Source organism: Saimiri boliviensis, chromosome 14, assembly GCF_048565385.1.
Source record: "Saimiri boliviensis isolate mSaiBol1 chromosome 14, mSaiBol1.pri, whole genome shotgun sequence".
NCBI classification, from domain to species: Eukaryota; Metazoa; Chordata; class Mammalia; order Primates; family Cebidae; genus Saimiri; species Saimiri boliviensis.
Genome location: NC_133462.1, coordinates 79,987,477 through 80,007,204, shown reverse-complemented (window position 1 = coordinate 80,007,204; position 19,728 = coordinate 79,987,477). Strand labels below are relative to the sequence as shown.

Below are 19,728 nucleotides of genomic sequence, written 5' to 3'. Positions count from 1 at the left end.
CGGGGAGTTGAGGGGTGGCACCGAGGGAGTGGGGGCGGGGCTGGGGCGAGCCGGGAAGCTGAGGGTCAGGAGGCGGTGGGTGAGTTCAGAGCTAGGGTGGGCCGGGAAGCTGGGGAGTGGCACAGAAGGGTTGGCGACGGGGCTAGAGGTGAGTCGGGAGGTTACAGGGGAGGCACACGAAGTTAGAGATGAATTAGGGTGCTGGAAGGGCACAGAGGGAGGGGGAACCCAGGTGCAGGCGAGCCCGGCCGCCGCGCGCGCACGTCACCGGGACCCCGGGCCCTTGCGGGGCCTCGAGGAGAGGAGACGGGGCCTGGATGTGGGCGGGGCGCGGGAGGGGAAGTGGGCGGGGCGCCGCCGGGAACGGGGCGGGCCGGGGGAAGCCTTGGGCCGGGGCATTGGGGCTGGCGCGTGGCCCGGCAGCGGCGAGATGAGTGGGGCCCGCGCGGCGCCGGGGGCCGCGGGCGAGGCCGCGGCCCGGGGTCTTCGGGTAGACGGGCTGCCCCCGCTGCCCAAGAGCCTGAGCGGGCTGCTGCACTCGGCGTCGGGCGGCGGCGCGTCCGGGGGCTGGCGGCACCTGGAGCGGCTGTACGCGCAGAAGTCGCGCATCCAGGACGAGCTGAGCCGCGGGGGCGCGGGCGGCGGCGGGGCCCGGGCGGCAGCGCTGCCCGCCAAGCCTCCCAACCTGGACGCCGCGCTGGCGCTGCTCCGCAAGGAGATGGTGAGTGGGGCTCCGCGAGCTGGGGCTGCTCTCGGCCGGGCTCGCCGTCCCGGGAAAGTTCGCGGGGACCGCGCTCTGTCCGGAAGTCCCCGCGCCCACCCGCCCTTTCGGGCTCCTCGGCCCCAGGCGCCGTCTTCCCAATGACCCTCCTTATTCTCGCGCGCTTGGTGCCCACGATTGGACCCCCCGCGGGAAAGCCACGCGCAGACTGCGGCATTCATACACCCGGCGCCCCCAGTCCCGCCCCGATGGCTCGGAAACCTGGGCGTCCGGAGGCGCTGTGAGGGGTTCGCGCCTGGCCTGGGGGCGGGGCGGCCTGGTCACCCCTTCCCTAGTGAAACAGACCTCCCCGGTGCGGGAAAGGCTTTCACTGCGCCCATCGGGTTAACAGCTGTGCGCGATTGCGTTTTCCTACCCCGAAGAGGACAGCTTTTTTCCTTCGCGAGTGTATACAGCAGATTGGGACAGCCTGGCCCCCTCCCCGGCGCCCCAGGCCGCGCGTCCATGATCCGATTACTGCGTGATGGCCCCGGCGCGCAGATGGCTGTGAAAGCGGACGCTCACCCCAGGCGAGGGAGGCGGCCCAACCCCTCAGCCCTGCGAAGCCGATTGCCCAAACCCGCTTGAGAAAGGTGGGAGGTGGCTGTCCTCCCATTCTGGGCCGTCCTCGTGAGTTCTTTGCCTTGTGTCTGAGCTCCAAACCATGGGCTCCTGTACTTCCTTGGGAAGTACATGAGGTGTTTGTGGACCAGCACACACATGATTTAGGGTGACGCTAAAAGTAGGACAAGGGCAGGGATTTAGGCAACAGGGAGTCTTTCCCCAGCTTTCTCGGCCAGGCGTAGGCCAGGCCAGAGGAAAACCAAAACTTCCTCTTTTCTACCATCTTGCTGGCCCCCATTACCGCCTCCCAAGCCCCTCATTTTTTTTTTTTTTTTTTTTTTTTTTTTTTTTTTTTTGAGACGGAGTTTCGCTCTTGTTACCCAGACTGGAGTGCAATGGCGCGATCTCGGCTCACCGCAACCTCCGCCTCCTGGGTTCAGGCAATTCTCCTGCCTCAGCCTCCTGAGTAGCTGGGATTATAGGCACGCACCACCATGCCCAGCTAATTTTTTGTATTTTTTAGTAGAGACGGGGTTTCACCATGTTGACCAGGTTGGTCTCGATCACTCGACCTCGTGATCCACCCGCCTCGGCCTCCTAAAGTGCTGGGATTACAGGCTTGAGCCACCGCGCCCGGCCAAGCCCCTCATTTTAAAAGCCTCCTTTTCCATTCACTTTGTCCACGTTGTGCCCTTTCCCTATAGGTAAATTATTAAGGAAATCTAACATTAGGAAAGCTGCCTTTTCCCAAGATTAAATTTGCCAAAAAAAAAAAAAAAGTTATAGGAATCTTTTAAATATGCATCTAATGCATTTAAGATATTGTTTAGGAAAATTCAGTGTCTGCATACTTTTTTTTAGGAGCATATCTGTTCTGAAAACTAAAACTTAATTGAATTCAGAAACCAGCCTCAACACTTTTAATCAATGAGATATTGTCTTCATACTCTGTAGCTGGCATGGAAGTGATTTCCAATTCTCATTGAAAGGATTTTCTAAGCTTCTTACAGAACCACTTACATTCCAAGCCAATCTTTTTTAATTTATTAAAAAACGTTCACTGACACAAGCGTCGCACAACTGGTGAACTGCATTTTAATAGGATTAATCTACACATAGTGTGTTACAGTCTGAACCTGGACATAGCAGGAACACGGGGTGAAGTAGGAAGACCATCTTTGATTATTTAAGTTCTATACTTGAGCAAGAGACAGGAAAACCTCAGGGCCACTCCTGTTGTGAAGCTGTGCTTTATAAATATGCTCTGAGTCTCGCTATGGTGGCTTGGGAGTCAACGTGCCATTCCCAAAAGTATTTTTCCAGGTCCCTCCTGGTGTGACTGAGGTAAAACCACATCCTTGTAATTATGCCTTGGACCAGAGCTCTCTGTAAGCCTATTTGAAGCACAAGAAAAATAAACAGCCATCTTTGGTCTGCCTGGTATTTAGCTGAGATAAAGATAAGGTATGGCTACAGGCCTTGACAAGTGAGAAATGTCACAAGGCCTTTAAAGTTGTTCAGAGAGTCTTTTGGCTTTTTAATTGATTCACTGACTTAGGGCAATGGGGTCTGAGTGGGCAACTCAAGCTAAGATCCCCTCTGGGGATGCCTTGCAAAATAAGAACTGGGAGTTCATTCTTGAGATATCTGCAAAACAGTTTGTGTTGATCTGTTTAATTTGAAGTCCTCAGGTCAAATCTGTGGGCAGGGGACATAACTAGGTCATGGCAGAATGTGATGAATGCCTTAAAAAAAAATTTTTTTTTTTTAAAGCAAGCATAGAAAGAGGGACAACTTCCAGCAGGGACAGGGAGCAGGGTGGAGTGGAAGACTTCAGAAGGCAACAGAATTTCAACAAGGGGAAAAGGCACCAGGAAGGTAGCTGCAGAGCTGGAACTGGGAGCCCTCCAGTTTGAAACGTGAGCAAGAAGAGGCTGGGCAGGTGAACTGAGTGGATTTCCAGAAGCCCGAATAGGAAGGATGGGCTTTCAGCCGGAGAATGGTACAGCCCCAGTTGGACTTTGAAGAAATGAAGTCTACAGCAGGGTGTAAGAGGGAGAGCTGGACTTTGGAGGCTCATCCGGAGGATAAGATGTGTTCATGGGAGAGGTGAAGGAGGCCTCAGTAGGGCAAGGGCTTGCCAATGTGAAACAAAACTCCTGTGGAAGACACTTTTTTTTGAAGCAAACACTGCAGGAATTACTGAGTCAGGGAAGATGATGAAAAAGGGATCAAAGATAACTTAAGCCTTTTTTTTTTTTTGAGGAGAAATTTTGCTCTTGTTGCCGAAGCTGGTGAAATGGTGTGATCTTGGCTCACTGCAACCTCCTCCCGGGTTCAAGGCGATTCTCCTGTCTCAGCCTCGGTAGGAGGTTGGTATTACAGGCATGTGCCACCATGCCCAGCTAGTTTTTTATATTTTTAGTAGAGACAGGGTTTTACCATGTTGGCCAGGCTGGTCTTGAATTCCTGACCTTCAGGTGATCCACCCACCTCAGCCTCTCAAGTGCTGGTATTACAGGCATGAGTCACTACACCTGGCCAACGTAAGCTTTTTTATGAAAAACGTAGCCAAGCAAAAAAAAAAAAAAAAAAAAAAAAAAAAAAAAAATTAAAAATTACAGTGCTAGCACCTAGAAATGAGCCCCACTTTACCCTAAGTGGTTGATTATTAAGCTTCAAAATCTTACTGACAGATGGTGGTATACTACACAGTCACTGAAGTCATTTTGGGATATCTTCCTTGTGGGTACAATTTAAGAGCTTCCCATATAGTAGCTTATTTAATGTTTATAAATTCTCTATGAGATAGGTACTCAGAGTCTATTTTGTGTTAAAGAATGGGATGCTGAGAGTTGGCTGCCCTAAGGTCACAGACCCTACCAGATCTGTTTGGCTCCAAAGCCTTATTTAACCATTGCAGTCTGGTGTCTGTGCACATGTATGCACTCACACACACACACATGTATACACACAACACATGTCCACGTATATTTTGGTTTGCTTTTAGGACCACACATTGCAAACATTTTCCCAGTCAAGATATATTATAGTGACCTCAGTGACTGTGTAGTATACCCCTGTATGGCAGTAAGTAAGATTTTGAAGCTTAATGATCAATCACTGGTAAAGTGGGGTTCATGGTAACACGTGGGGAGTTAGGAGTGGCTGCTTTAGGGAGGAAGGTAATTTGTCATCACATCAGCTGAAGAGTATGTTAAACATTTCAGAATATGGAGCGGAGGCTGGAAGAGAGATTTGGGTCTGGAGAGAGCGGGTGGAAGAGATGGTTGGAGCTGAGGGAGAATGTAGTCTCAGTGGGAGGAGAGACCATTATCACGCTGGGGGTGGAGGCTGGGAAAGCTGGAGGCCCGGGCTGAGAGGGCTGTGTCCCAGGATTGCTAATGCGTCCCATGATTGCTAATGCGTTCCACTGCTTGGAGAGTTGTGGTTTCAGCTCCAAGTTTCAACGCCTCCCGTTCTAGTGACTCCTGTGAAATTCTGCAGGAAGTCCTCGTCCCCTCTCCTTTTTGGTCCTTTTTTTTTTTAAAAAAAAAAAAACCTTTAAAAAAAGTTGATGATTATTATTTTTATATCAGAGAGTATTTTTAGATCACGTTTAAGAGATGATTACTGGGTGTATGTCAGATAGAAGGTATTGTGGACGGTTTAAGGGTGAATAGGAAATATCTAGATGTTAAGGGGCTTATCACACCTGGTAGATGTGGGGATCTTTACAGAAAAAGAATTGCTTGAGTTTAGACTAGTTTTCATTTTTCATGACCAAAGACTCTATGTTAGTAATAGAAACAGTCTGAACTAGCTTTTGCAAAAGGAGAATCTTATAGGCTGGATGTATACAGAGATGGACCAGAACTAGGGCTTATGGGAGACCCAGGAAGTCCACTGAGGTCTTCACCTCCCGTCCTCCACTGTTTTGGTTTTTTTCCTCCGTTTTAGAACCTGGCTGCTAACAGTGGCCACACTCCATTTTGGCCATGCTGCTTCGTTGCAGTTTGCAAATACCATGGAAGGACGCCAGTTGGCCTAGCTTGGGTGGCCTGGCCAGCCTGGGCCAGCCAATGGTGACAAGGACAGGATTTTATTTTAATAAGGTGGTGTAAGCATGTGGATGGAGTCGGACACGATATTCTCTAAAGAAAGGACAGTTTGCAATAATGGAGCAGGGGGCTAAAGTACTAGATGTCTACTGCAGATCTCCTTCTATTTAAAAATGCTTTGCCCTCAACGGTCGCACAATTTGAAAGGTTTTTTTTATCTGCTAAGCTGATGGCTAGCTTTGCTAATTAGATCTTGGTTGGCCTTTAAACTCTTTGCATGTGGTTGAAGGATGTCCTTGATTGGGTGTCAGCAGGGACCCCTGGCACACACCAGTCCTTGCATAGATTTCTACATAGACCTCCCTTCCCATCACCTGTGCCAGGTTAGACCATGTACCTTATAGGTAACTACAAGTCACACTAGAGTGTGGAGACACAAAGACTCTCAGCCCTGGGGGCAGGAGATCTTTTGAGGGGCAGCATCCTTGGGGATTCTTGGGTTCAGCTGCTCCTGTGATCAGCAGCCAGGTCTAGTAGCTTCGATTTGGAATCTCTTTGCCTCATTTTTTTCCCCGACCTGTGCAGAGTGGGAAGTCATCCACACAGAACTTTTGAATTCCCAAATTGCAATGCTCTGTAAAGAATTGAACCTAAGGGAAAAAATAGTTGAATTTCTGAAACCAGTAACAATTAGCTTTCCCACTAAATGCCTAATGAGCTTGTCCAGTGAACTGGATTCCAGTTCATTAGCTTCAATAGCCGACACCCCAGTGGAGTACAGCCCTTGTCCTTTATGTGAAAGCAGTGTCTTACAGAGGAGGTTTTAGTCTTTGAAAGAGGCTGTGGGAAAGGTCCAATACTGAGTCAGGCTATGAAGTGCCATTTGGAATAAGAGGATTCACTCCCAGTGCAGCGTTCTTGATTGGTGTTGGTCAGAGGAGACTGGGGGTGTCCAGCGGCCTTTAATACTGGCTGTTTTCACCGGTCTTTCTACTAGCGTTGTCTAGCACAGTGATCACCGAAGGATGGACCACCAGCTCCAGAATCTCCTGGGCTGCTTGCCGTCATGCAGATTTCAGGGCCCCATTCTATACTTGTAGAATCAGAAGGTTGGAGAAGGAATTTGCATTTCTAGCAAGCCCTTTAAGGCTTGAGAAGTACATAAATCCGGCATCAAAAACTCGAATTTGGTGTTAATAAACTATGTGACATATAGTACTGACAACTCACTTCACTCTTTTTGGGCTACAAATCTTTTATTGGGAAAATGAGAATTAAATGCCATAAAGGGTCCTTCTGGCCATGGCAGTATTCTCTACCCTTCATGCCTCTGTGGGTCTTTCTGGTACCTACAGACATTTGCTCTGTCATAACCTTTGGGCACAGGTGTGGAGCCTGTCACCAAGCAATATGCTTGGTGTCCCCAGGGACACTTACCAGCTATACCTAGTTGCTGTAAATTCCTTGAATACAGAGTGGGAAGCAGAAAAGGAAGAAAGGTACAAGTTTGCTATTTTTGGGCTTAGTTCATCAAAAATTCGGCTGTCTACAACAGTTATACAGATTTTCAGGCCACTGCTACCCTGTACTTGTCCTGTCCTATCTTAATATCCACCCTATAAAAACAAAAACTAAAAAAGAATGTATAATAGTTTGTGTGTGTGAAAGCATGCCCATGTCCGTGGGGAGTGGTAGGGGACAGTAAGGGCAGTCTGCGGGTCACTGGTCTGACTTCATTCACTTGATGTTATCTCCAGGTGAGGTTGGAGTTCTTATCCCAAGATTTGAAGATACAAAGGATTGAAAGAGGTTTTTTAAATACCACTTTAAACTGCTCTATTACTGTACCCACCTGTAAAGTACTATAAATTGATATTTTTCCTGACTCATAAGTATTTACAACCCTTCTCCTTGTTTTCCCTGTTGTTTAAAGGTGTGCATCTGTTCAGTGTAAATGCAAAAGTGCCCCAATTGTTGGCAGTGTGGGCACCTCTTCATTTGCAGATAGCCTCAAGTGAGCAATAGCCCCGGCATTTCTGAACCTTGCAGACATCGGTGCAGCCCCTGCTCTGGATCCTGGTCTCATCCACATGGCTGTAGCCCCCTGAGGCCAGGTGGGCAAAGATGTTTAGGGAGGGCTCAAGAAGGGGACCATGCTCCCCTTGCAGTTCACTCCCACCAAGCTTCAGATGGAGGTTTTGCAGTTTTACTCTGGGAATGTCTGCATGAACTCCATGGAGACTTTAGATCCCACTTTGAAAAACCAAGCTTTTCGTAATCATGTGGAGGAAACGAGACAGACCACAGACGCCATGCTCAGGAAGCGAGCCCCGACGCTGGCCGCTCAGATACTTGTCCCCTTTGCCAGTGTCATTCTCCACATGGAGCCCTGGCCTCCTGGCCGCCTTGGCCTTTGCCCACGCGTTCCTGATGTTTGGAAGTGATGATTAGACAGGACTCATAAAGGCTGCTTGTTGCTTGCTGTGGCTCATTCCCCACAGACACTTAACACAGATGGTCACCCTCTCCCAGGAACTCTGGAGACAGAAAAACCTTTAGCCTGCTTCAGAAGTCTACAGAAATTCATTAAGACATGTGGCCTTTCCCATTTTTGTGGGCACTGTCTGTTCACTTCCTTGATTGGCCCTGACAGCCATGAGCTGGCCTGGTTTTGTAGGTGTGTGCTTTCTGAGTCTCAAGGATTCGGGAGGGAGGCACCATCTTTGACCAGAGGAGGGATCAGGGGAAAAGGGAGGGCCTTTGTCCTCTGCCTAGGGCTCCCGAGTCAGGGGGTGATTGTTGGGGAACCGCAGGCCTGTCCCAGCCAGGAGAGCCAATATATTCTTAGGTGGTCGAGTTGATTAACCTAAATGGATTCATAAAGTTTCTCAGCTTTAATTTATAATAAGGTAAATATTGGCAGGTATAACTCACATACACAAAAGCTCTTTGGGACTCTCAATCGCAATTAAAACTGGATAGAAAATATCCAAGTTAAACACTGTTAAAAGAGAAGTGGCAAGGTGTTTCACCTCCCTCTAACCACATGTGCAAATTAAGACAGAAAGGTGTGTTGTACCTCCAAGACCGACAAAGGTAGAGAAGCATGATCCTGTCACAGTGAGGGTTTGGAGAAGTAAACCTTCTATCCATTGCTGGGGAGAGTATAATGTGCTGCAGGGTTTTTTTGAGCTCAGTTTGGTAATACCTATGAAATTTGAATATGTTCCTGTCTTTTGACCCTGTAATCGCATTTTTAAAAAAACTCTGAAATAGCTTTTTATTACATAGCAAAGCAGAATTGCAATATAATTTTAAAATATGTGTAACTTAGGTCACAAACGGAATGTAAAATGTTTGCAATATGACTGTTAAATCTTCATACAGCTAAAGCCAATTATTGACTCTTTTTTATACCAATACAGACATAAAATCATCTCATGATGAAGAGTAATCCAAATGGAATCACTTTATTAGTAAATCTCTTTCTTCCCATTACATGTTCCATTGCTTTGGATTTGAGGCTTGGGGTTGGGAAGGATTGGACATGCACCCTGGGCACTCTTCTCCCCTTGTTCCCCTTGTCCCCCACAATTTCATATTCACAAGTTTATCTTACAGAAGCATCCACACAAGTGGATAACAGCACTTGCACATGGATGCGTATTGCAGGATTTGTTTGTTTGTTTGTTTGTTTGAGACGGAGTCTCACTGTGTCGCCCAGGCTGGAGTGCAGTGGTGTGATCCCAGCTCACTGCAACCTCTGCCTACTGGGTTCAAGCGATTCTCCTGCCTCAGCCTCCCCAGTAGCTGGGACTACAGGCATGTGCCACCACACCTGGCTGGTTTTTGTTGTTTGTATTTTTAGTAGAGATGGGGTTTCACTGTGTAAGCCAGGATGGTCTTGATCTCCTGACCTCATGATCCACCCACCTCAGCCTCCTAAAGTGCTGGGATTACAGCCGGGAGCCACCATGCCCGGCCAGGATTTTTTCTAATAGTGATAGCATACTGTACAATTGTTGAAAAGAATATAGTAACTATATTTGTATATAGAAAGATGTTTAGAGTGTAAAGTTACGAAACAATACTTACTTAACTTTGTGTATGCGGTACCAGTAGAGGAAAAGCAATATGAGTATGCATAGTGCCGAGGAATATATGCTAAACTAATACAAGTGGATATCTGAAGAACAACAGTTTCTGAAGTGTGGCCCGGGGATCCCTGGGGCCCCTGAGATCCTTTCAGAGGGTCCATAATTACGTGATGGTGATATTGACAAATGTGACTTTTTGGTTATCTAAGAAAATGTACCAACATTTGAAAGATCCTGCATGATTTACTGAATCAATTTTCCACCCTTTTCATATGACTAGTGCTTGATATTAAAAGATCCATTCAAAGTGCAAGACTGGTGGGTTTTAACGTAATAGAGTGTGAACATTTCATTGGTATAGTTCCAAATTCCAAACTAAACAGTAATCAACTAAAGGGTGGTAGCAAAGAAGAATAGCCACAATTGTCTGAAAAGGCTTTTGAAATACTCTTTCCTTTCCCGGTTACGTAGCTGTGTGAGGCCAGATTTTCTTTGTTTACTTCAACCAGAACAGCACGTCACAAAGGACCAAATGCAGAACCAGATAAGCCAGACATCTAAAAAGATTTATAAAAATGTTATATATGTTAACATGTAATGGGTTTATTGCTGTTATTATTATTGAGACAGAGTCTAACTCTGTTGTCCAAGCTGGAGTGCAGTGGCAAGATCTCAGCTCACTGCAGCCTCTGCCTCCCAGGCTCAGATGATTCTCTCACCTCAGCCTCCCGAGTAGCTGGGACCACAGGCAAACACCACCACACCCAGCTGATTTTTATATTTTTTGTGGAACTGGAGTTTGGCCATGTTGCCTAGGCTGGTCTTGAACTCCTGGGCTCAAATGCTTCACCTGTCTTGGCCTCCCAAAGTGCTGGAATTACAGGTGTAAGCCACCATGCTTGGCTGGGTTTATTATTTTTAATGGATTAATATATATTTTAATTTTTGTCAGTTTTAATTTCTAGTAATGTAAATATTGATAGGTATAATCCACATAAACCAAAGCTCTTTGGGACCTTCAGTAATTTTTGAGACAATCTCGGCTCACTTCAAGCTCCTCCTCCCGGATTCAAGCCACTCTTCTGCCTCAGCCTCCTGAGTAGCTGGGACTACAGGTGTGCACCACCATGCCCAGCTAATTTTTGTATTTTTTTTTTTTTTTAATTTTTGTATTTTTAGTAGAGACAGGCTTTCACCATGTTGGCCAGGTTGGTCTCAATCTCTTGACCTCGTGATCCACCCGCCTCGGCCTCCCAAAGTGCTGGGATTACAGGCTTGAGCCACCACGCCCGGCTTTATATATGGCAGTTTTTGTATGAATGTTAGTTTAGGTTAGAGATAAACAAGAATGTCCGTCTGAGAATTGTTAAATTCCAGAACAGGCTCTGTATCAGTGTGGATCCCCGACTTGTTAGTTAGCAGAAAATCCAACTCAAACCGCCTTCCCTGGTAGAGGAATTTCCTGGAAAGTGTAGAGGTGGGGTGAGCTTCGGGTTTAATGGGGCTTAATCTGGGGGCACAGTCATGCAGCCTGGTTTATCTTCTGTCCTCGAATCCTGATGGCTCTTCAGAGTCTAGTCCTTAGCTTGGCAGGTCTAAAATATTTACAGGAGATGAAGCTGACATCAGAAACAAGTGTGTTTCTGCCCCTGGGGGAAGAATTGTGTTTCTGCCCCTATGCTGCGTAGGAGACCACGTCATCAGAAGCTGTTGAGTGAGCACAGAGACAGAACCCACCAGGGAGCTTAGTTCTCCAAGGGTGTTTGCGTCAAACTTGGTAGCTGAGCTCATAGCCCGTCTCCAACTGCATCAACACCGATGAAGTCTCTCTTTGGCTTTTTCTAAACAGTATGCAGGGCAGCATCCTTCAGTCAGCACATCCTTTATCAGAAATCAGGTTATAATCGATTAGGTCTCTTTTTTCTTCAGTTACATTCCAGGCCTGCAGATACAAACTAGACACTGCGATTAGATTTGGAACATTTACCAAGTCTTTAAAATACATTTGTAAGCCATCTGTATATACTTATTCATTCCTTGTGTTTTTAAAAGATAACTGTGAAAGTTTTCTCATTGTTAATACATTTTCATCATAGAAAACTTGGAAATAAAAATTGCCTGTGATCCAAACAGGATGCTATACCACTGCTGAGACTAGGACCTCTCTCTTCATCTTCCCTTCATAGGCAATGCAGGCTGATGATGAAAGTACCCATTTCAGAGTCCTGCAGCCCTGGTGTCACCTCCCCTCTCTGCCACTGATTAGCTGGCCTTAGGCAAGGGCCTTTGTCTTTTTTTTTTTTTTTTTGAGACAGGATCTTGCTCTGTTGCCTAGATTGGAATGCAGTGGTGTGATCACGGCGCTCTGCAGCCTCAACCTCCTGAGCTCAAGTGATCCTCCCACCTCAGCCTCCCAAGTATGTGGGACCATAGGCCACCACACCCAGCTACTTTTAAAAATATTTTTGTAGAAATGAGCGTCTCGTCATCTTGCCGAGGCTGACTTGGAACTCCTGGGTTCAAGCAGATCCTCCTGCCTCGGCCTCCCAAGGTCTGGGATTAGAGGCATGAGCCGCTGCACCTGGCAGTTTTTTAATTTCTAAAAAATATCTTAATGTTGTTCATGATGTTTTCGCTTAAATCAACACAAATTTCCTTTTAAGGGTTCCTCTCATCTTTTAAGCCTTGTTTCCTAGGGTCGTGTTTCTATTGTCCTTTCTTTAAGTTAGGAAGAACTCTCTCCCCCTCCAGCCTCCAGAGATACTCAGAGACTTTAAGTGACACCCAACTGGGAGCCACTGCCCATCTGAAGTGTATTTGTGTGTGGAGCCTAATGTTAAGTTTTGAAAATCCCAAGTGAAAGGAAGCAGTTTCAAGGGTGGTTTGGACTTGTTTGGTCCCTTTGTTGGGAATGCTGTGGGCTGCGGGGCCACCTATGTGTGTTGTGGGAGGGTGGAGGGGAGCTCTGGGCACGGGAGAGGAGGAGTGAATGATCAGGAAGGAAGCAGGAAGCCTGCGCGGACAGCGGAAGGACCTGCACTCGGGCTTTACAGTCATGGAAGCTGCTGATTGTTCTTGAATTTAAAGTTGAGAATAAGGGACCACAAATTGCAGGGTTTGAGCATTCCATGTTTTTCTTAAATGAGCCTGTCTACATTTCTTGAAAGTGTGCTTTCCAAAGAAAGCTGTATTTTCTGAATCCAGCTGTGAATGTGGAGAGCAGCCGTCCTCCGAGGGCACGTGGGAGCACATCGTTGAGATGCAGGCTTCCTCTGCACAGAGTGGCTTGCTCAGTGGCTCCCCCACCACTCGTATTTTCTGGAAGGGTGAGAAGTTCTTGTTCATGGTGACTTAACCGTGTCCTGCAGTCAAGTCCTTTTGGATGTTCCCTCTGTCCCCTTCCTGCATCCAAGACCCACATACCTTCAGTGTAGAGAGACTGATCGCCACATCTGCTCTCTGAAGAGCACTCCTGCAGGAAACTTGGTTCAAGGGTGTCCTTGGCCCTCAATGTGGTGGTGGGAAGCATGCGGGGACTCAGTGTTGTGGTGCTTCCCACGGGGCACTGTGCGGTGTGCAGGGCACTCAGGGCTTCCCATTCAGCCTGCGCCTCTGTGACTGCCTGAGAAATGCAGCCAGAGGTCTGTGGGTGCCAGCACCACCCCACTGCCAGGCCACTTCTGCAGCTGCATGTTCTCTAGGAGGGTGTCTGCGATCTCTGCAGCCAGGCATTTTCACTGATTCACCAAATATCTGTTTCTTTGCTCTTCGAGTCTCTGGGCTGGGTACTGAGAGATCCAAAAGGAAAATGGTGTTTGCCTTCAAGGAGCTTGTCCTGTCAGGAGAGAGAAGACTCGTATGCATACTGATAATAGAGAGAGTAGTAAATGCTCTAAGACAGGCAGAGACGGTGAGGGGAGAAGATGAACATCGGCTGAACCAGTCACAGTCTGAAGAGTGGAGGGAATCAGGCGCAGGGTGGGGTGGTCGAGGAGCATTAATAGATGCAGTGGGGATAGGGGTGTGGTGGGGACAGTCTAGCCGTGCAGGTAGGGAGCTAAGGGCATCAGCCTGAAGAACAGTCACACCGGATGGTGGAGTGCTGCCTACCGATCTTCCACCTCCCTCTAGAAAATGTAAGTGTTACTGTTTAAACAGCCACAGCTGAGGAAGAGGGGCCGGGCTAGGAAGTCTGGGTTACTGTGCAGCCACTTAGCTCATGTCCTCCGAGCCGATTTAGAGGATTTCTGGTAAATCAGGAAGTTTAGTCTGGTGCCTGAAGACAGCATTGAGAGGCTGGGACGTGTGTAGGCGTGTGCGTGCATGTCCGTATGTATGTGTGTGCATCTAATCCTTGTTAAATCCGTCTGAAATCTTGCCATGTGTCGGGTTGTGTAATAGGTGTGTGCGGGGCTGCACTATTCTTAGGCGGGTCAGAATTTCTTTCTAGGCCAGCGTTCTACCTGATGACAAGGCAGCTTTGTGAGTCATCTGGGTGCTACGGTGCAGAAGGGAGAGATCCTCTTTGCTTTCGACTCCCTGCCGGGCATATCACCCGGGTGGGCCCGGGAATACCTTGGAAATGGCACTGTCATTGTCAGGAGAAAAGCCTAGAGCCACGTGTCTGGCTGGAATGGGGTCATGGGGAGTCAGAGCCTTTGAAACCTAGAAGGGTTCAGGCTCCTGCGTTTACCTGGGCCAACCTCAGACCGTCCCAGGAAGGAGAAAATCAGACCTGCTCCGATAGCAGGGTGCCCGCTGCTACTTAGGTGTTTTCCATCATTCATTCCTGGGGTGAGAAATTGAGTCTGGGGTTTACCCACACTACTGGTGTCAGAGGGACTCAGCAGGGAAGTAGATCTAGGATTCCAGATGAACCTTTTCCATGATTTTTGAGCACATACCGACGTGACTCCAAGAGGGCGTGACTTTCTTGATTAAAGTTAATATTCCCTTTATTAAATCCTAGAAAAGATAGGCATGTCAGAGCTGGCTGAGTCAAGACTCCTGGGGCATGTTGATGGTATCCAGATGCAGTTCTGCAGAGGAATCCTGGAAAACAGGAGCAAGTATAGAGGAAAGGCCGTGGGTGGTTAGTGGACCGGAGGTCAAAATGATAATAGTGGAAGGGCCTGAGAGAGGTGAAGACAGGTTTGGTTTTTGTTTTAGGGCTTAGGGGTGGTAGAAAGTAAATGACCTTCAGATATTTTTTTTTTTTTTTTGAGACCGAGTTTCGCGCTTGTTACCCAGGCTGGAGTGCAATGGCGTGATCTCGGCTCACCGCAACCTCCGCCTCCTGGGTTCAGGCAATTCTCCCGCCTCAGCCTCCTGAGTAGCTGGGATTACAGGCACGCGCCACCATGCCCAGCTAATTTTTTGTATTTTTAGTAGAGACGGGGTTTCACCATGTTGGCCAGGATGGTCTCGATCTCTTGACCTCGTGATCCACCCGCCTCGGCCTCCCAAAGTGCTGGGATTACAGGCTTGAGCCACCGCGCCCGGTCTGACCTTCAGATATTTAAAGGGTAGTTAGGAAAGAGTGAAATTCGATCTGTGTCGATGCTGAGCTGTCACACCCAGCACAAGGGCTCTGTGGGGCCTACAGGCTGGGAGGCTTTGGCTTTGTATAAAATAATCATATTGGTTTGAGAGGAGTGCACTGGTGTGGAAGGCCCTCTTTTTGGGGTTTGAGATAAGATATCCCAAGTTCTTTCCTGTTTGAGAGGCTCCCCTTCCTTCCTCATGAGGCAGTGTCACTGGCACACTGTTACCCTTCCTGACTATGCTGGCTGTCTTCTGAGCGAAGGTGACCAGCTGGCTCCTTCTGTACCACCTCAGTGCTGGATCGGGAGAGGAGCGGGAGGAATGGATGCGGTGAGACAGGGTGCTCCTGTCTCCAGCCTGGCTGCACCTGCCGCCCCTTCCTGAGGTGAGTCTTCCCGCTAGCAGAGTGAAAAAGGAACCACAGAAATAATAGCAACAATGACAACAGAGGCTGTTGACTTTTTTTTAGGAGCTGAGCATTTATCCATGGTTTCTCAGCTGGTAAGTGGCAGAGCCCAGATCTGAACCCAGGCAGGGAGGCAGGCAGGTTCCGGAGCCTGCACTTTTAATTCTGTGCTCTTCTGCTTGGCTGGCCTGAAATTCCAAGCTTACAAGAGAATAAATATAAGTAGTCTAGGAAAATCATAAAGATATTTGTGTCAAGATCACTGGTTCTTTGCTGGAACTGGCCATCAGCATCTTCTGGGTACTTTTTATTTATTTATTTTTTCAATAGAAAAATCCTAACCTGACTTACTTCTCCCTCCCTCCCTCCCTTCCTCCCTTCCTTCTTTCTCTATCTCTCTTTTTATTTTTAATAGAAAATTCCCAAACTATGAATAATTTTTAAATCCTAAATGCCAGATATGCTGTCTCTCTCCCTCTTGACAGACATACATTATCTTGAACTCTAATCAAGAAAAAGAGCGAGTGGTGGTGTCTGCCCTTGGGCGTGGTAGCCTGGGCATCTCTTGAGTTACCCATTGCTTACCTATTCAAGGTACACTTTTGAGATGTCATTGAACGAAGTTTGCCGTCTCAGTACAGCCCTGGACACTGTCTCTCTTTCGCGTGCAGTTCATTTGGGACAAAGAAGCAAGAGTTTACATGGGGTCACAAAGTGTTTACTCTAGCCATAGATGAGCCAGCCCAAATCTCTCATTTTATAGGTTTGCGGAGGGTGGGTACCTCAACCAAGCCACAGAGAATGGCCAAGCTGGGCCTGGAGACCATGCTCCTGACTTGTGGCTCAGGTCTCTTCCTAAGAAAGTCATCTTTTAGAAATTCTAGTGTCATGAGTAGTCGTGGTAACGACAGAACCACCTCTCTATCTGGAAGTCTTCTCACGTGACTTAGCAAAATATGCTATGCAGGCTGGGCACAGTGGCTCACTCCTGTAATATCAGCACTTTGGGAGGCCAAGGCAAAAAAAATCACTTGAACTCAGGAGTTTGAGACCAGCCTGGGCAAGATGACAAGACCCCATCTCTACAAAGAATTTCTTTAAAAAATTAGCCAGACATGGTGGTATGCACCTGTAGTCCCAGCAACTTGGGAGGTTGAGGCAGGAGGATCCCTTGAGCCCAGGAGTTAGAGGTAGCATCGAGCTATGATCATACCACCATACTCCAGCCTGGGTGACAACACAAGACTCCATCTCTGAATGTGTGTGTGTGTGTATGCTATGTAATAAGACATACTTCTGATTTTTATGGTCTATTCAGGCCATAGTAGAGAGGTAGCCAGTGTTCATTTGGCAGTTTAGAGCAGTTGGAGGGTGTGAAGTATAAGCGTGGAATTTAACACCCAGTCTGTTTACAAGATGAACACTTTTTACTAGGCCTCAGCCTCCTTTTGTGAAAGCCATACTGTCTTATGTGGAAAATCTCATTGCTACGTAAATGAGTCATTTCGGTAATTATAAAATCTGTAAATCCTCTGGCACTTTCTGTGTGCTTTTCTACATGCACGTACTCACACATCTTTAGTGCTTTAGCCCAGCAGGCACTGGAATCCTATTTATTGAAATGGATTGATATTGAATTTCCCTAATAGCTCCATAAGAGAAATGATTGTTCCATTTTGCCATCAAGCAAGGCACGGAGGTGATAAATACCTTGCTCAGGGGCCAATACCTTGCTCAAGAGGCGGTTGGCAGGTCCCCTAGTGACTTCTTGGGTTTCTTCCCATTGCAATTCAGAGCAGGGTCTGTGGAACAGCAGCATTGCGCAGAATCACTGAATCACCATAGGAGCTTGGTGGAAGCACAGCCACCCAGTGGCCCCCGACCTGCTGAATCAGTGTCTGCTTTGTTGAACAAGCTCCCCGAGTGGTTCTCATGCACTTTAAAGGTTAAGAGGTGCTGATGCTGGTCTACGCTGCATTTCCATGTGGCTTAACTCTTCTCTCTTTGGTATTGATGTAGACGATGCATATCCTGTTCTGACCGTGCTCTTTTCTCTGGGATGGGTGGTGGAGAAGGGAGGAACTGGAAGATAAACAAGTACATGACTTTTATCAGTGTTCTTTGTTCTGCTGTCGCGGTTTTGTGGGGCTAGTTTTCAGGAGGAACTGTAGAGCCCCTGCATTTTATGGGGCTTCCTCGTATTCAGTCAGTTGCTCTGAGGAGGATCCCAGAACCATCTGGGGTAAGACTGACCCTGCGTGGAGGAGAGGGAGGCAGTGTAACCTCTGACCACTGAGCTGCACAGAGCTGGGTGCTCCAGGGAGATGTCACATTGACTGGCTAGCTGCTGTCACCGGCAAGAGGCAATCTGTTGGCCCTGGGAGTTGAAAATGACTGCATCACTCACATCCTAACACAGTAGCAGGGAAGGCAAATGTGGATCTTCTCTGAGTCTGACTGGGAGAGGAAATGACACATTCGTTTTTTGGCATCCAAAGCGAAAGCAGCTAGGGCCACCAGGATGTGCAATGCAGATGCTTCATCAGGCGTACTCAGGAGCGCCGGGGTAAATTCTGCAGGCTGGGCTGGGTGCCCCACAGGTACGATCCTCCCAGGACTCATTGAGTAACGTCTGAGGCATGGGCATTACACAATTAAGGCATTCTTAGAGCTGGAAGTCCAAAGCATCCGAGTGATGCTCTGAATCATTCACCGTGTGGAAGGAATGTGCTGGCAGGCTCAGATTGCTGGCTGAGTGTTACACTGAAATGAAACGCAAGTGCTGACTTCTTGTTTTTTACCTCCCCACTCCTTCCCTCAAGGTTGGTCTCCGCCAGCTGGACATGTCCTTGCTCTGCCAACTGTACAGCCTTTATGAGTCGATTCAGGAGTACAAGGGGGCGTGCCAGGCAGCCTCCAGCCCAGACTGCACGTATGCTCTGGAGAATGGCTTCTTCGATGAAGAGGAGGAATATTTCCAGGAGCAGAACTCCCTGTGCGACAGGAGGGACCGAGGCCCTCCTCGGGACTTGTCACTGCCTGCCTCCTCCCTCTCCAGCAGTGACTGGATTCTCGAGTCCATCTAGAGGGTCTTGGCAGGGATGTGACTGTTGAGAAGCCCTTCCTATCGGACACGCTGTCAGCATTTGCTGCTTCTCTTGCAAGAAAGCACCTCCATTGTGGATGGTCCTCGGGCACAGAATGAGCACTACAAGTTTCATTCATATGCAGGGAGTTCTCTGCGGACACATGGTGGCAATCCAGTCTGATGGCTGCAGTTCCTGCTTAGGTGACCTAGAGGTCCTCAGCAGTATCCTCCACACCTTTATGTTGAGATGTATCTGCTGAGGATTCGTAGTGAGAATATAACAAGCAGATCTCGGTGGAAGGCCTTAGTGGGTGTTTTGTATGAGGTGGCTTATAGCTAGCCACTTCCTTACAGATGGCAGAGCATTCAAACCGCCTTTGTGTTAGGGTTCCTGCTTCCAGTTTGGGATGTATTAAAACCATCATTTCACTGCTTCCCTTCCTTTGTATGGTCTGCAGCTTTTCTTGCTGTTTAATGAGCATTTAAGCCTCCTGGTTCAGCTTTATTTACTTGTAAGCTGTGTTACTAACTGCCCAGTGATTCGGTGAAAGCTTTTTTACGGAAAAAGTTAATGTTTCTAGTCATCCCAATCAACTGGCTTTTCTCAACCAAAAATTTGTGTCATTATTTGTGTATCAGATACAGAAGGAAGGAAGATAATACACAGACATGTTGAAGAGTGAAAAAAAAAAAATAACTGGGGCAAGCCAGTGTTCTGTGTTGCTCACCGTAAGATGGCAAATATTTCCGTTTTTAAGATTCTGAATGTAAACCAGTGTGCTAGAAAGCAAACCACCCTCCACGCAAACCAGTAATTACCTTAAGCCTTAATATATTTATTAAAATACTTTATGAAAACATTACACTTTGTAGGTTAAAAATGAGGATAAAATGCAAAACTGTCTTTTAGTTGTCGTGTCTTATTTTGTTCTGAGTTTGGAATCATCACCTTTCATGACTTGAATGCGTTGAGTCTAGTCAAATAATGAAAGAAAATTACAGTTTGTAGGCTGGGCGCGGTGGCTCACGCCTGTAATCCCAGCATTTTGGGAGGCCGAGACGGGTGGATCATGAGGTCAAGAGATTGAGACCATCCTGGTCAACATGGTGAAACCCCATCTCTAGTAAAAATACAAAAATTAGCTGGGCATGGTGGTGCACGCCTGTAGTCCCAGCTACTCGGGAGGCTGAGGCAGGAGAATTGCTTG

General features: G+C 47.6%; 1 protein-coding gene across 1 annotated transcript; it reads left to right on the top strand.

Annotated features, from left to right (window-relative positions):
* Nucleotides 1–388: 388 nt before the first annotated feature.
* FAM89A (family with sequence similarity 89 member A) lies at nt 389–19,424 on the top strand. Its single transcript, XM_010351527.3, has 2 exons — nt 389–721; nt 18,255–19,424. The coding sequence occupies exons 1-2, from the start codon at nt 431–433 to the stop codon at nt 18,516–18,518; spliced, it is 555 nt and encodes a 184-aa protein (XP_010349829.2). The 5' UTR covers nt 389–430; the 3' UTR covers nt 18,519–19,424.
* The last annotated feature ends 304 nt before the right edge of the window (nt 19,425–19,728 follow it).